The sequence below is a fragment of the Sus scrofa genome, chromosome 8 (assembly GCF_000003025.6).
Source record: "Sus scrofa isolate TJ Tabasco breed Duroc chromosome 8, Sscrofa11.1, whole genome shotgun sequence".
In the NCBI taxonomy this organism is placed as follows: domain Eukaryota; kingdom Metazoa; phylum Chordata; class Mammalia; order Artiodactyla; family Suidae; genus Sus; species Sus scrofa.
Window position 1 is genome coordinate 5,086,893 of NC_010450.4, and position 15,306 is coordinate 5,102,198.

Here is a 15,306-nt window from a genome sequence, read left to right on the forward strand (position 1 = left end):
GGCCTGGACCTGTGTATACCAGTGACTGGGCTGTAGGGCAGTGAGGAAACCTGGCTGGTGGGTGTTCTCCTATGGCCAAAGGAGCGGAAGTGACCTGACAAAAGGTAAGAGACATAGACAGGAGTGGGGAGAAGGAGTGGCCCTCACCAACCAGCCCCCAGCTACGGGCAGGCCTTGGCTGCACCTTCCCTGCCCTGGCTGAACTGGCCTGGGAGGCAGCAGGGCCGGATCGGGGTCTGTTGGGCAGAAGGATGCCAGATGCTGGGCCTCGTCCACCTGCCATCCTCTCCTCCCCACAGGGAGGGAGCATAAGCCCCGTTCTCCGATTCCCAGCTTGCTGGAGCGTTAAAACTCCTGGCAGTTCTCTCGACATTGCCCTGGGCGGTTTCTTGCCTCTAAGCATCTCTCAAAGCTCAAGAAAGCTTTCTTGATTGGGACCCTGGGGAAGGGTTGGACAGAGCCTGAATGTCAGCTCCACTCCCTCCACTCCTCCCGCCAAAGAACCGCTGTCTCTCTGAGCCTCTTCACCCCCCGCCTGGCTCTACCTTCTAAGAAGTGTTCGGATGGCTCAGGGCTAGAGCAGGCAACTGTTTCCTGAGCAGGGATGTTTCAACAACCACCCTCATCCCGGAGAAACTGGGAGGTATGAGCACATCGTTAATCCAGGTGAACTTGGTTGTCCCATGGAATTCCTGCTGCAGGCGCCTCGAAAGTGGGATCACAGCTCCCCATCTCCGTGCTCAGTGTCTGCGGACCAGCAGGTCCCAGAGCATGACAGCAACAAGGATGTGGCTCGTCCACCCACCATTGCGGATTGAACACTGACCACGAGCCCAGACACTACGGGGGCTCCCACCGTTTATGAAGAGCCTGCTCCAACCTCCTGGAACTTGGATTCCCACGGGGATGCTGCATATAGGAGGGGTCAACCCAAGATGCCGAGGGGCCTGAGCTCTGCGGGGGGTACAACCCCCTGGAATGAAGGAGCGTAGGTCTTTACCAAACAGGGCTCTGCGGGGGAAGATGCCCGCCCACACGCGTGCGCCTGTGCCTTCTGATAGGTCCACCCAGAGAGGGGCCTCTTCCTGATTGGCTGCCTCCTCCCTCATCTGTTAACCGAATCAGGAATCCCCGTCCTCACCCCCCGCCGCCCAGTAGGCAAAACCACCAACAATGGGCTCCCTACAAAGTCTAGTTAGCTTGACATGCTAACATTCTTTAAATCTTTCTTCAAACATGTTTTAATTTAACGGGATGGAGAATATGGTTTCAGTTTTAATATTTTTAAATTTCCAGCAAGGAACTATACTCAGTATTTTGTAATAACCCGTAAGGGAAAAGAATCTGAAAATGAATGTGTGTGTGTGTGTGTGTGAGAATCACTGTGTTGTACACTTGAAACTAACATGATTTGGTAAATCAACTATACTTCAATAAAAGAAAGAATTTTAAAAATGTCCACCCAAAGCTGCTTCCCTGTTTGGTATTCGCAGGACGCCACCAGTAATAACAACCATAATTAGAAATGAGAGTGGGAGTTCCCCTTGCGGCTCAGTGGAAATGAATCTGACTGGCATCCATGAGGACACAGGCTCGATCCCCGGCCTCGCTCAGTGGTGTTGCCCGGTGAGCTGTGGTGTAGGTCGCAGACACGGCTGGGATCTGGAGTTGCTGGGGCTGTGGTGTAGGCTGGCAGCCTCCAATTCAGCCCCTAGCCTGGGAACCTTCATATGCCGAGGGTGCAGCCCCCAAAAGACAAAAAAACAAAACAAAACCAAATAAGAGTGTTAATTGACAGCGTTTGGGATGTGACACAAATCCCCAGCATCTTTATGAGTCAGCTACTATGAGCTGGACGGCTTTACAGAAGACAGCCAGAGGCACCAAGCCCCAGGGCTAGGATGTGGGGCAGGAGATCAAAGCTTGAGAAGCGTCCACCCCCAGTTCGCCTCTGACCACCACTGTCACAGGCTGAGACGTGTCCCCCAAATGTGTATGTTGCAGTCGGACCCCAGCACCACAGAATGGGATCTTATTTAGAGACGGCGTGTTTACAGAGGTGATCAAGTTAACACGAGGTCACTGGGGGCAGTGGGGGCGGGCAATCCAGCATGCCTGCAGTCCTGGTAAGCAGGGGAAACCTTACAGAAAGAGGAACCTAGGACTCAGGGAGACACAGAGCGGACCCACGTGCAGAGACGCAGGGAGCGGATGGCCATCTGCAAGCGAGGAGACAGACTTCCTTCCCAGCCCTCAGAAGGAATTGACCCCAAAGACACCTTGATCTTGGACTCCCAGCCTCCAGAGCTGTGAGAGAGTGAGTTTCCGGTGTTCAAGCCGCCAGGTCTGCAGCACTTTGTCACAGCAGCACGAGCAGACTTGGACAAGTTCCCTCGCCCTCGAATTCCACATGCAGGGGTCCCCTCCGCAGGGTCTGATTTCCACTCTGTTCTTGGGCTGTGCTAGTGCCCTCTGCAGAGTGGACACTGCTGTGAGCAGGACAACAGGCATCCCCACCCCCTCTGCCACTGGCTCTGAGCTCATCGTCTTGGAGGGAGACGCAGTAACAGACATCAGGTATGGGATGCGTGCTGGGGGCATCTCTAGGGGGTACCAGGCACATGGGAGGGGTGTGGCCTTAGTGGAGGGAGGGCCAGGGAAACCAGAGAACCAGGGCTTGGGCCACCACCTGAAGACAGGCCAGGAGCTGAGGCTTTGGTTTCTGGACTATTCAGAATTGTTTCTCCCATGCTTTTGCCTCTCAAAAGGCCATTTCTCCAACTCACATCCCAGCTCCCCCCCCCAACCCCCCCCCCCCCGGACACCCAGCTGCTACAGGAGCAAGGGTGCTGGCAGACAGATGCCATAGGCCCTCTTTTCATTTTAAAGGTTGGGAAATGGAGGCTGGGAGATGAAAAGTGACTTTCCCAATGTCCCACAGAGAGCCCCAGATTCTCCTTTCCTGCTCTTTCTTTTTTTTTTTTTTTTTTTATTATTTTTGTCTTTTGTCTTTTTTGGTTGTTGTTGTTGTTGTTTGTTGCTATTTCTTGGGCCGCTCCTGCGGCATATGGAGGTTCCCAGGCTAGGGGTCGAATCGGAGCTGTAGCCACCGGCCTACGCCAGAGCCACAGCAACGCGGGATCCGAGCCGCGTCTGCAACCTACACCACAGCTCACGGCAACGCCGGATCATTAACCCACTGAGCAAGGGCAGGGACCGAACCCGCAACCTCATGGTTCCTAGTCGGATTCGTTAACCACTGCGCCACGACGGGAACTCCCTTTCCTGCTCTTTCCACCAGAGCCCAGAACCCAAGCACCCAGCCCAGAACCAGCCAACAAGTGTGAAGACTCTTCCTTTCATTCACATTTCAATCTCCGTTTCCCACTTGGTTACTTCAAGGCATCCATGGATCCACCTCTCATCAGACCCACCCCCATGGAACCCCCCCCCCTCTGTGGATCGCCCCACCTCTGGAGGGAACCTGACCGGTAAAAAATAACAATGATGATAAAAATGACAGCTGTAAAACATCAGAAGCAGCTACACCCATCTGGAAATGCTTTGGGATGCTATGACTGAAATCGGCTCTGTAGCTTTAGGCCCCAGGTCCAGCCTTGAACTGTTTGCGTGGTTGCAGGAAAACCTAGGTCCTTCTACAAGAATATGGGCAAATATGAAGATCAATATTCCACTGGCTTATGGTAAAGAATTCTGTTGATGCTTGGTTTTCACTCCTTGGCCTTAGGATGTGTTGACTCAGAAAATCGAGAGGCAGTCAAACTTACGGTTACCGAAGGGGAAGGGACAAATTAGGGGGTTGGGATTGACACACACACACTATTAGATCTCGAACAGGCAGGTAACAAGGACCTACTGTAAGCACAGGGAAATCTACCCAATACTGTGTAATAACCTAAATGGGAAAACATCATATATATACATATAAAACAGACTTACTCTGCTGCAGGCCTGAAATTAACACGATTGTGTAAGTCAACTATATACCAATAAAATTTTAAAGAAAGAGGTATTTATAAGGCAAAGTAATTACATGCACGGCTTGTAAAAGTGACTTTACCAGCAGGGCACTGGATAGACTCATCATGGGGTGCAGGTGGGTCTCTATTCCAGGAAACCCAGTTTATAAAAACTGCCAGTTGACTAAGAAAGAGAAAAAGGCGGCCAAGAATTGCCGTAGACCTGTTACTTTAATTGTGAGAGCTGAGCTGGGCCTGGGGGACCCTCGAATCCAATGTTTTCCCCCCGAATCTTCTGATTCAAAGTCCCAAACACAGAAGAGATGAAAGGAAAGAAGAGTTCCTCAGGCTATTGAAACCTCCAGAGCTCGGGAGAAACATCCTTCCCCCTGTGAACGGTGGAATCAGCCCTGCAGTGTCCTACCATTCCAGGACTCATGGCTTGAAAACCCCTCCCTTGATGGGGACACAACACCTGCAGGCAGGAGGTCACAGGATTCGCTTCCTCCCAGGATTCTCTGCTCGCTTTACTGAAGGCAGCGCTCAATCCAAGGGCGCTTCTATCCCTTTGTTGGGGCAAGACACCCATAGATTCCTCATCCCGGGGTTGAACCCAGCCCCAACCCAAGGACTCTGTTGGGTTAATACATCCATAGATTCCTTGTCTCTGGGGCTGAACCCACCGCCTGGAGTCTCTGGTTGAACCCAGGGCCTGGTGTGTATCCAGGTGTTCTCAGCTCTGCACTCCAACCCCTAGAAGCCCTATGACTCTCCCCAGATTATCCATCAGCCTCTCCACGCCCCCGCCTTCTGTCTATCAAACCCTAAGGAGAAGGGCCGACTGGGTCAATAGCAAGGGTAACGCCCGGTGGGAGGGCTGCTTGGGGGGACGCAGAGAGGGCAGAAGTCCTCCTGGCACCTCACTGTGGGGCTTTCAGGTCCCCATCCGTCTGCATGGCAAGTGAACCCTGCGAGGCCAAGAGGGCCAGTGGCTGACACGCACAACCTCCTTTGGTCCCCTTGATGACTCTACCGTGGTGGTTCGCAGCTGCGGATTATCTGTCCCCCAGGGGACATCTAGCAAAGTCTGGAGACATTTTGGTCGTGTCCTTAGTGGATGGGCGATTCCTGCTGGCATCTAGCAGGTAGAGGCCAGGATGCTGCTAAACACTACAACGCACAGGGCAGCCCCCACCACAAGGCGGTACCCAGCCCAGGCGTCCGCGGCGCTGAGGCTGGGGAGCCCTGGGCTTTGGGCCTGCAGCCACTGTTCTTCCCTTTGACTGACTAGAGATGTGCTCACCCCAGACCATTCAGAAACGGTGCAAGAGGAGTTCCCATCCTCAGCGGGAACGAATCTGACTGGTATCCAAGAGGATGCAGGTTCAATCCCTGGCCTCGCTCGGTGGGTTAAGGATCTGGCGATGCTGTGAGCTGTGCTGTAGGTCGCAGATGTGGCTTGGATCCTGCGTCGCTGTGGCTGTGGTGTAGGTCAGCTACTGTAGCTCCAATTCAACCCCTAGCCTGGGAACCTCCATATGCCACAGGTGCGGCCCTAAAAAGCAAAAAAAAAAAAAAAAAGAAAGAAAAAGAAACTGTGCAACAAAGTTAGGATTTGATCCCTGAAACGTGTGACTCCAAAGCCAGAGCACTGTGCTGTCACCTCCATGGACAGCACTGCACTGCCTAGAGAGGGAAGCCAAGGGACTCCAGCCGACCTCAGGGTCCTTTCTAGACAGTCCCCGACGGTCCTTCTGACGGCCGGTCAGTCTCAGATGGCGGCTGTGTCGGCCTCTGCTGCCCTTCCCCTTCTCTGCTCACACGGTTCCCTCCAACGACTCATGCGTGACCCTCCCCGCTCAGAAGTCCTCCCAGGCTCCTCTAAGAAGAAGTCACTGGCACTTTCTCTGCATCTCCCTGTTGCAGAAGCATCACCATGGGCACGTTTCCCCAGCCGTCGGCTACCTCCTGCGTTCTCTGTCCGCGTGTTCTCCCGGAAGCCTCTCGGGGGGGCCCCCCCGCAGGCCGGCCTCATAATCCCCGGCTGAAGAAGGAGGGGCGGGGCTCAGGGGAGTTTGGTGGCAGAGTCACGGCACCAGCGTGGAAGGAAGCCCGGACCTTGGCTCCCCGGGGCCCCGGGATCTCCCCGCTGACGGTCAGCAGCCAGGCGTGACTCACCTCCGCTCCCAGGGCCAGGCTCTGGCTTGGGAGAGGCTGCGTTGTAAAGAGGACAGGACAGGAATCCGAGACCAGGGGAGAGGAGCTGACACTGACCCAGTGATGAGCGTTTATCAGTCAGAATCACTCAACCCTCCGAGCCATCCTTCTGGGTAGCCGTCATCACTCCTTTTGGTTGACAGATGAGGCTCCTGGGTCTTGGCCTATGGATGGGCCTTGGTTAAGATCACAGATGAGGCACCAGGTAAAGCCAGGGTTTGAACCTGTGAATTCCTCTAAGATGCTCTTTCTGTGTCCCAAGGAGGCAGCTGTCGGTTAAGTAAGAGGAAAATCTTTGCAGGTGTTAGAACTATAAAAAAAAAGAAACGGCTCTTTCTGGAGGTAAGCAGTGCTTTTCTACAGGTGGGTGGTCCCCAGCAAGGATGTCCCCAGCGCACCTGGGAGGGGGCAGTGGCTGGGCTCAGACTCGCACGTAAGTCCCGTCTCTGGCTCAGTGGAGGGGAAACCTCCTCTCTGTCCCCAGGGAGTTCCCATGCGGGGGTGTGGTCACATGGCCCCTGGAATAGCTGTGCTCACAAGGGAGCTCTCTGATGGTGCTTTCTAGAATCTTCTTTCCTTCACTGAGCAGGTGTGCAGGGTGAAAACTGATCCAGTCTGGGCTCAGAGAGAAGCAGGGTCGGAGTGACTCCCCTGGTCCAGGCCAAGGAGCCACAGGCTGCCGGGAGGCTCTGCGTCGAGACCTCCAGCCCACAGATGACAGGCCTGTGGACACTTCTCTGCTCTCCCCATGGAGCCTTTGGGGACAGATGTCTCTTTTTGCTCCAGGGCTAGAACATTCCTGCATCCCTGGCCACTATCCATCCCATCAATCTCCCGCCTTTCGTTTCAATGCTTTCCAACCTTAAGATCTTAGACCACGTGTTGGGAAATTCCCATCACCACAGCCTTTCATCTTTTGCAGGTAAGGAGCCCCCTGGATCCGAGGGAATCAAGGAACAGGGGGTAAGCACCTGTCAGGGGTACCGTTGCTGACATGACGGAATTTCAAGGAGGAAGGCCGACATCTAAATTCACGGAGTCCACGGGTAAACATGACGGTTTTGCAGTAGCGCTTTTTGACTAAAAATGATTGTTTCTATTTTAAAAAAAAACCGGAATAAAGTATTCGCATAAATCCATTGTGCTTGAAGACCAAAAGACTGAGGTATCTTGGAGAAAGAGTCTCGTAGTGCACAACAAGTGAGCCTGTTCACTTTGTCCCCACAGCAACGGCCCGATCCCACCATGTCCCCCTCCCTCTTCCACTGAAAGTGGCATTTGGACCCCTGAGCAGACGGCTCAGATGAATTAAAAACGCAACATGTGGGGAGTTCCCACTGTGGCTCTGCAGCAATGAACCCAACTAACATCCACGAGGATTTGGGTTTGATCCCTGGCCTCGTTTGGGGGTTACAGACCTGGCATTGCTGTGGCCATGGGCTGCTGCAATTCCAATTCAACCCCTAGCCTGGGAACGTCCATGTGCTGTGGGTGTGGCCCTAAAAAGCCAAAAACCAAAACCAAAACAAAACCCCACCAACCCAGAAATGTTTTATCTTCAAGTCCTTAGGGTTTTTTGCAAAGTCATCCTCTTTGACTGTTCTGATCTGATCTCTATTCTGACAGAGACTACACTTGCTGCCGGCAAACGACCAACCGACCAACCGTGCTTAGGTCAATGGCTTGCCAAGGTCATCTGTATGACTGATACGTTATAAACAGCCCCTGGCAACTTCTGTGTCCTCTGGTTCATACAAGTACCTTGGGACATGCATGCTCCCTCCTTAAGTGTATATCAAAGACACAGGACATGACAAAGGAACTAACCAGGGAGAAGTAAGCCTGGGGGATGAACTGTGTAGAGAGCCAATGCCTGAGAAAATTCACAAGTGTACACACACACACACACCCACTCTATAGGGATGGAGAAGGCACAGGCAAGTGTAGCAGCCCCAATAAGGGACCATAGACAGAGAGAGAAACTTAGGGGACTTTGGGAGGTCACTGTAAGTTACTAACTGCTCAAGAAAGCCATCGGCACAAGGCAGGCTTGCGTGACTAGTGGAGGCGTGAGATAAGCCTCAGGTCAGTGGATGGGGGATGGGGTTCAGGTTCAGACCAAGGGCAGGAGTTTGGGGACCGCCCTTCCGCCGATTTGAATACACACCTTACTGGATACTAAGGAGGAGCTACTCCTAGAAAGAGAAAGAGAAACTAGCTACTAGAAAGAGGAAGAGGCGGTCTTTTCCTACTCCCACTCCTCTTGGAGGATAAAACGGGAGCTCACCGGATCCTCGGGGCAGAGCCTCTGTACCCGCCCGCTTATATCTCTCACAAGCGTCCTATCTGGATAAATCTACTTCTTGCCTATCACCTTGGCTCTCACTGAATTCCTTCTGCGCGGAGGCATGAAGACCCCGAACCTCAGTGGGTCCAGACACAAGGCGAGTGACTGCAACTTAAAAGTGTAGGCTCAAGTCCTAACCAGGGTTTTGGCTGAGTTCGAGTCCCGGCCCGTGGGTTCAAGTCCCAATCTGGTTCTGGCTAGGTTCAAGCCATTAGTGCTGTCCATTTCACATACGTGTGTGTATATGCGTGTGTGTGTGTGTGTGTGTGTGTGTGTGTGTATTTTTCTGCATTCATATCAGGTACCATCATGTGTTTCTGAGGAATTCAGGGGAAGTCATTGCGATGAAGAGCAGACAACAGTTGCTTGACTACAGGGTGGGAAATACTAACTCACCGCTTGGATGGTTTTCCCACAGCTGCCGCCATTCACTCATTCATTCAAGCCCACCGTTATCACTGTGCGCCGGGGGTCCCTGGCCTCAAGAAGCGCCATCTACCGTCCTGAATACGCATGTACACGATGACCGGGAGGCCACGTTAAAACAGCAGCCACCGGGAGGAAGGCGCTTTCTGCCCGCCGCCGTAAGTGATGGGAGAACTACACGCTCCAGGGGCCCATAAATCCCTGGATGGCTTCAGCGTCACAGAACAGACTGTAGGAAGGGGGAGCCCCTGGTCCTGAGAGGTTAACTGGCATCATTTTCAAAGGATACTTATGTAAAGAAAACACATGAGTGTTTTATGAGTTACCAAAGCGCTTCACCAGTCATCTTCCGTGATTCCGTTTACAGGAAATAAAACAAAAAATCTGTACCGAATGCCCCATTTTTACACAACACCAAGATAGGTATCCGGGGAAGATTGGAACAAAAGCAAAAACAGGGGAGTTCCTGTCGTGGCGCAGCGGTTAACGAATCCGACCAGGAACCATGAGGTTGCGGGTTCAATCCCTGCCCTGGCTCAGTGGGTTAAGGATCCGGTGTTGCCGTGAGCTGTGGTGTAGGTCGCAGATGCGGCTCGGATCCCACATTGCTGTGGCTCTGGCATAGGCTGGCAGCTACAGCTCCGATCAGACCCCTAGTCTGGGAACCTCCATATGCCGCGGGAGTGGCCCAAGAAATGGCAAAAAGACAAAAATAAAACAAAAACAAAAACAAAATAAGTCAGCTGGAAAGTCAGCTGGAAGAGGACAGTGTTTGAAATCAGGAAACCAAGGTTCTTTGCGTGCTTGAGCTGCCACCGATCAGCGGCTGAATTTGGAAAAGACCCTTCCCTCACCCACGTGTAGAAGAGGGGACTGGACCAGGAACTTACGAAGACCCTTCCAAGGCGGGCGACCTTGGAGCTGGCACACACACGGCCCTTTGGGACAGACATCCAGGGCTTCTCTCCAGCATGGGGCACTGTCCCACTGGCATGGGTGGCCAACGCCACCCAAGCCTGGCACTGCCTGAGCCCCCCACGTCCCCAGGCCCGGCAATCACTGCACAGGCGCCCAGCTTACCCAGCCCCGCAGCAGCTCGTAGGCGGTGACGCCGAGGGACCACCAGTCCACAGGGTAGGAGTAGCCGGGGCCTCCATCCACATACACCTGGAAGACTTCCGGGGCTGCCAGAGACAAAAGAACGTCACTGTGCATCTCACGTCATGCTCATCGAGCCTTAGAGAGAGGACATGGGCCAGGAATCCTGCTTTTTTTTTTTTTTTAGGGCCGTACCTGTGGCGTATGGAAGTTCTCAGGCTATGGGTCCAATCAGAGCTGCAGCTGCCAGCCTACACCACAGCCACAGCAACACAGGATCCGAGCCACATCTGTAACTCACACTGCAGCTTGTGGCAACGCCGGATCCTTAACCCACTGAGTGAAGCCAGGGATCAAACCCACATCCTCATGGGATATTAGTTGGGTTCTTAACCCTCTGGCCACAACGGGAACTCCCAGGAGTCCAGCTTTGCGGACGGCAAAGCCAGTACTCTGTCCACCAGGCCACGTGGTTCCTGGCCTCCGTGAGCTAGGAGCTGGCTGGAGAACAAGGTGTGGGCATCACAGATGCGACCCTTGGAGCAGAACACAAATGGGGCAGCCTGAGTGCGCGATGGGGGCCTTCTGTGGGGGGTCAGGGAAAGCCAGGGAGGACGTGAATGTGCTGGAGCATGAGTCATGGTCACCATAGGGAGCAAAGTCCAAGAGAAGACGAAGGAACTGCAACCCCGGGGGATGAGAACCTTGATAAATGTCACTCTGCTCTGACACCGGCACCAGGTCAGGTGTCCTGACAGAGAGGATGGTTAGAGACCTTTGTGCCTGGCGCCTGTCTCGGGGATGAGTTTTTCTTACGATTTCCTTTTTAATTTTTATTTTGGCCACAGCAGTGGCATGTGGAAGTTCCCGGGCCAGGGATTGAACCTGCGCCGTTGCAGCAACCCAAGTTGCTACAGTGACAATGCTGGATCCTTAACCTGCTGTGCCACAAGGGAACTCTGGAGGACAGTTTTATTTTAGCATAGGTGGGATCTAACATGCACCATCTGGAATATGTAAATGCACAGAGACAGGAGGCAGCTGGGAGATTGCCAGGGGCTGAGGGGAGGAGCTGAGAGCAAGAGCACACGGGGTGTCCTCTGGTGAAGAGTGTTCTGGAAGCAGACAGAGGTGGTGGGTACACAACACTGCAAATGCACTAAATGCCACCGTGTCTGCAATGGTTCATTCTGTGTTACGTGACGCTCATTTCAATAAAAGAACAGGAGCTGGAGCCCCGAGGGTGAGAGACCCTCACCCCTCACCGGACGGCAGCTGTCCTGGGGTACCCGCCCTGCCGCTTCCTAAGCTGCTGGGTGGTGGGTTCATCTTACTGCCTCAACCCCAACTCACCAGGCCAGGCATGCATCTGGGGGTCTAATTGCTCATGATGGCTTCCAGGAAAGTCCTGGGAGGGCACATCATTTCTGGCAAATTAATTTGCGGATGCAATTCCATTTTGCAGGTGTCAGAGCAGGGAAGCAGGACACACTGTGATTCAAGACATCTCGACAACTTTCAGACTGGCATTCAGATAGGTGGAAATGGAAGGGCTGGGTGAGGCAGATGAGGGTGGACAAGGACGCTACCATCGGGGCTCTGGGTTGGCAGCTGGACCCTCGAACCTGACCAGTGGCCAAATCCCAGCAGCCCTCTAGTGAGCCTCTCCATTGACTTTGCAGTTTATGGCACTTTCACCGGAGGGTTCTCCTTCCCTCTTCACAACCCCCCCATCCCCACCCTGGGTCAAGTTATCACTCGATACGTCTTATCCAAGAGGTTCAGAGAGGGACCGCTGCAGGCAGAGAGTCACACAGCAGGGCCGTGCAGAGCTCAAGGGTGCCCTACACGCTGGCCAAATCCCAGTCTGAAATAAGGTTTGTCCCAACATTTAAGCACAAAAAAACCATACTTGGTCTACCCTGGGGAAGGTGTGATTGGAGGTTTGAGGAAATGTCCTTTTGGGTTATTTGAGCCCCACAAAGGAAGCCACGTGGTATGTAGGCAAGAAGGTCAGAGGGGCTGGAGCTGAATTTAGCAAGTTCTCTGGGCTTCAGTTTTATAAAATGTGAGCGTAGTCACAGTTTATTCAGAGATTAAGGTACAAGGCATTGCATGCTGAGAGGTAAGCCCGAGGCCTGGCCGGTCCAGAGTGAGCACTCCGCAAGTCTTGGGCATGGTTTTTCCTAGAAAGAACTGTCCTTCAAACCTCCTCTTCTCACCACGTGTAGGCGCCCCACCGTCCAGTCCATGCAGTCAGGCTGGGACCATCCCAAATGCCATCCTCTTCGGTCTCCTGACCTGTCGGTCTCCAGCGTATTTATGCATTTCCAGCATCCTTGTGTCTGCCCCTTCCTACCCGTCCTAGATCAACCTGAATTCAAAGGTGGTGATGCACCTGCTCATTACACACCTGGAGAGCAGATATTAGATTTCCTAGCGGCTCCAGGCACTGAGCTGTGCTCTTCTGCATCCCATGGAGCCTGAGGCTGAGGTCCAACCCCGAGGAGTTTCCTCCCTGTCTGTGTACTTGTCCTCCTTCGTTCTGTGCTCAGAGTTCCAGGAAAGCAGGTGTCACCAGATCGTGCTGGTCTGTGCAGAACCAGGGCCTGACAGCTGACAGCCCAGTCCATCTGCTCAGACAGTGGGGGAGGCACGGACAAGCCCACGAGGGCAGGAGGGGCTGCGTGCCCAGGTGCTCCCCATACATCCTTACTGTGCCTGGCAGCCCCGAGCCCCCTGGGAATTCAGGGTAGAAGCAGCTGCTGCCCCATTCGGTCTTGGCGGTCATGCCCAACCACGTGACTAATGTCTGCAGCCTGTGACCACACGCCCAGGGAAGGTGACCACCGCGGTTCCCCTGCACACTCGAGGCTGATGCCCCGTGGCACAGCACAGGGAGCTGGCTGAGACAGAGTCACTCTGCCGTATAACAGAGATTGAAGAAACTTTGTAAAGCAACTACACTTCACTAAAAAAAAAAAAAAAAAAAAATCTAATACATATAAAAAATCGAAGACCTTAATCCAAAAAAAAAAAAAAAAAGACTATACATGATACTAAGTCATAATTGAGGCCATCACATAGGTTAAGCGCTGGGAGGAGAGGCACAGGCCTGTCACTGTCATTTCACATCTGGATGAATGAGGATGGAAACGACGGCTGGCCAGCTGCTGTGTGAAGGCGCGTGTACACACGGCCTCGTTTCAGCCTCCCAGCCATCCAGTGAGACTAGCGCCACGACGATCTCCACGCTCCAGGAGAGGAGGCAGAGGCAAGAAGGGGCAGAGGGGGGCAAATAAGTGCCAACCCCCAGTACCTGTGAACGGGCCCTTAACCAGACGTAGGAACTTGGCCGAGGTGACTAAGTTACAAAATCACCTTGGATTCAGGGTGGACGCTCCCTGAACTCAGTGGCTGATGCCTTTATAAGAGAAAGGACGGGGGGAGGGGGGGTGAGAGGCAGAGATGGCCATGGGAGAGGGCAGCAGAGGGATGGGACCACATGCCCACGAAGCTCGAGAGCCCCTGGAAGTCAGAAAAGCAAAGAAGGAGCTCACCCTCCCCCCCAACCCGCCACCAAAAGCTCCAAGGGGCACAGCTCTGTGGACACCTTGATATTGAACTTCCAGCTTCCAGACCCAGAGAGAATAAATTCCTACTGCTTCAAGCCACCACGTTGGTTGTGCTGCCCCAGGAACCTAGTAAGAGGGGCTGGGAACTTGCTCCAGGTCATCCAGCTGGGACGGCAGAGCCCAGGGTTACTCTCTCGGTTTCCAACTCCGAGGTCCCTGCCCCTGTACTGAGGTGACCGACAGGGGTGACAGACTTACTGGAGAATGCGTCCTGATGCATTCTTTTTTTTTTTCTTTTTTGGTCTTTTTAGGGCCTCACCTGTGGCATATGGAGGTTCCCAGGCAAGGGGCCTAATTGGAGCTGTAGCTGCCAACCTACACCACAGCTCTCAGCAATGCCGGATCCTTAACCCACTGAGTGAGGCCAGGGATCGAACCTGAAACCTCCTGGTTCCTAGTCCGATTCGTTTCTGCTGTGGCAGGACAGGAACTCCCTCATGCATTCTTTCACCTTCCTTTGCTTCCTCCAGGGGCCTGGAGCTCAGCTCACCTAATCAATGTACGTCAGTTGCACATCAATTTCACCCTCAGCCTCTGGAGCTGGTCCTGCTCATTGCTTGTCTGCTCCAGCAGTAGAGACAGCTCACTGCCTAGGAATGTCAGCGTGGCAGGGGTGCAGGGTCCCTTGGAAACCATCTGGTGGTCGTCCCTCCTGTGTCACAACTGGCCACCAGGCTTGAGGACAACAAGGGTGCCTTGACTCGCCAGCTCTGGGCTCAAGTCAGAACTCCTGGTCCTGACCCCCAGGTTCAGGGAGTTCCTTTATTGCAAGAGTTAAAATTCAACCCTCGATGCCCATGACTCTCCCTCCTTAGCCCTGGACCCCCGCACTGGCTTCCCCATCGGTCCTCCAGCCTCCAGAGCCTCCTCCAGTCTGTCCCTGCGTCCGATGCAGGAGTTAGCTTTCTGATCTGCATCGCAGGCCAGGGAAGTCCCCTGAGTAGAGGTCTTCCTGTGATGAAGACTAGTTCACGGTCTGTGTCCCAAGAATGCCACCAGCTCCGCGGGAGGCTCATCGATTTGGGAAGAGAACGGGTTCTGAGATCAAACACGTCTGGGAAATGATGAGGTTCCATCACGTTCTTTCTGGCAGACTTCTTAGAGCCTTTAATGACTCCAGACTTAGAAATTTACTGAACTTGATCCTGGAATCTTTTTGATTTTTCAGTGGAAGAGTACAAGGTACTAGGGCTAGAAACCCATGTGGCCTGGAGGGTAAATTCTAAGTTCTGCGGTCCAGCACTTCGGCCCCTCAGCTCCTGCCTGCAGATCTTCTAAGCTGTATTTCGGCCATGGGGTTGCCTGTGGCCACTCTCGATTTCAGCTACACACTGCCTGCTGTTCCTAGAATACCCTGCCTGTCTATCTCTTCCCCTCTCCCCTAATCTACAAAGAGTACAGCTCTAGAGTTACCAATTCTAGGCATCGACTGTGTACCAGACATTCTGCATGCTTCTTTCTTTTCTTTTCCATTTTAGGGCCACATGTAGGAATTTCCCAGGCCAGAGGTAGAATGGGAGCTGCAGCCAAGGCCTCTGCCACAGCCACCGCAATGCAAGATCTGAGCCGCATCTGTGACCTTATGCTGCAGGCTGCAGCAATG

At 53.5% G+C, this 15,306-nt stretch overlaps 1 protein-coding gene across 1 annotated transcript in view; it reads right to left on the reverse strand.

Moving 5' to 3' along the window:
• Positions 1-15,306, reverse strand: part of STK32B (serine/threonine kinase 32B) — a 361,511-nt gene that overhangs the window by 30,077 nt on the left and 316,128 nt on the right. Inside the window, exon 7 of the mRNA XM_021100993.1 lies at positions 10,051-10,154. Coding sequence (XP_020956652.1) covers positions 10,051-10,154 — 104 coding nt within the window. The remainder of the gene's footprint in view (positions 1-10,050; positions 10,155-15,306) is intronic.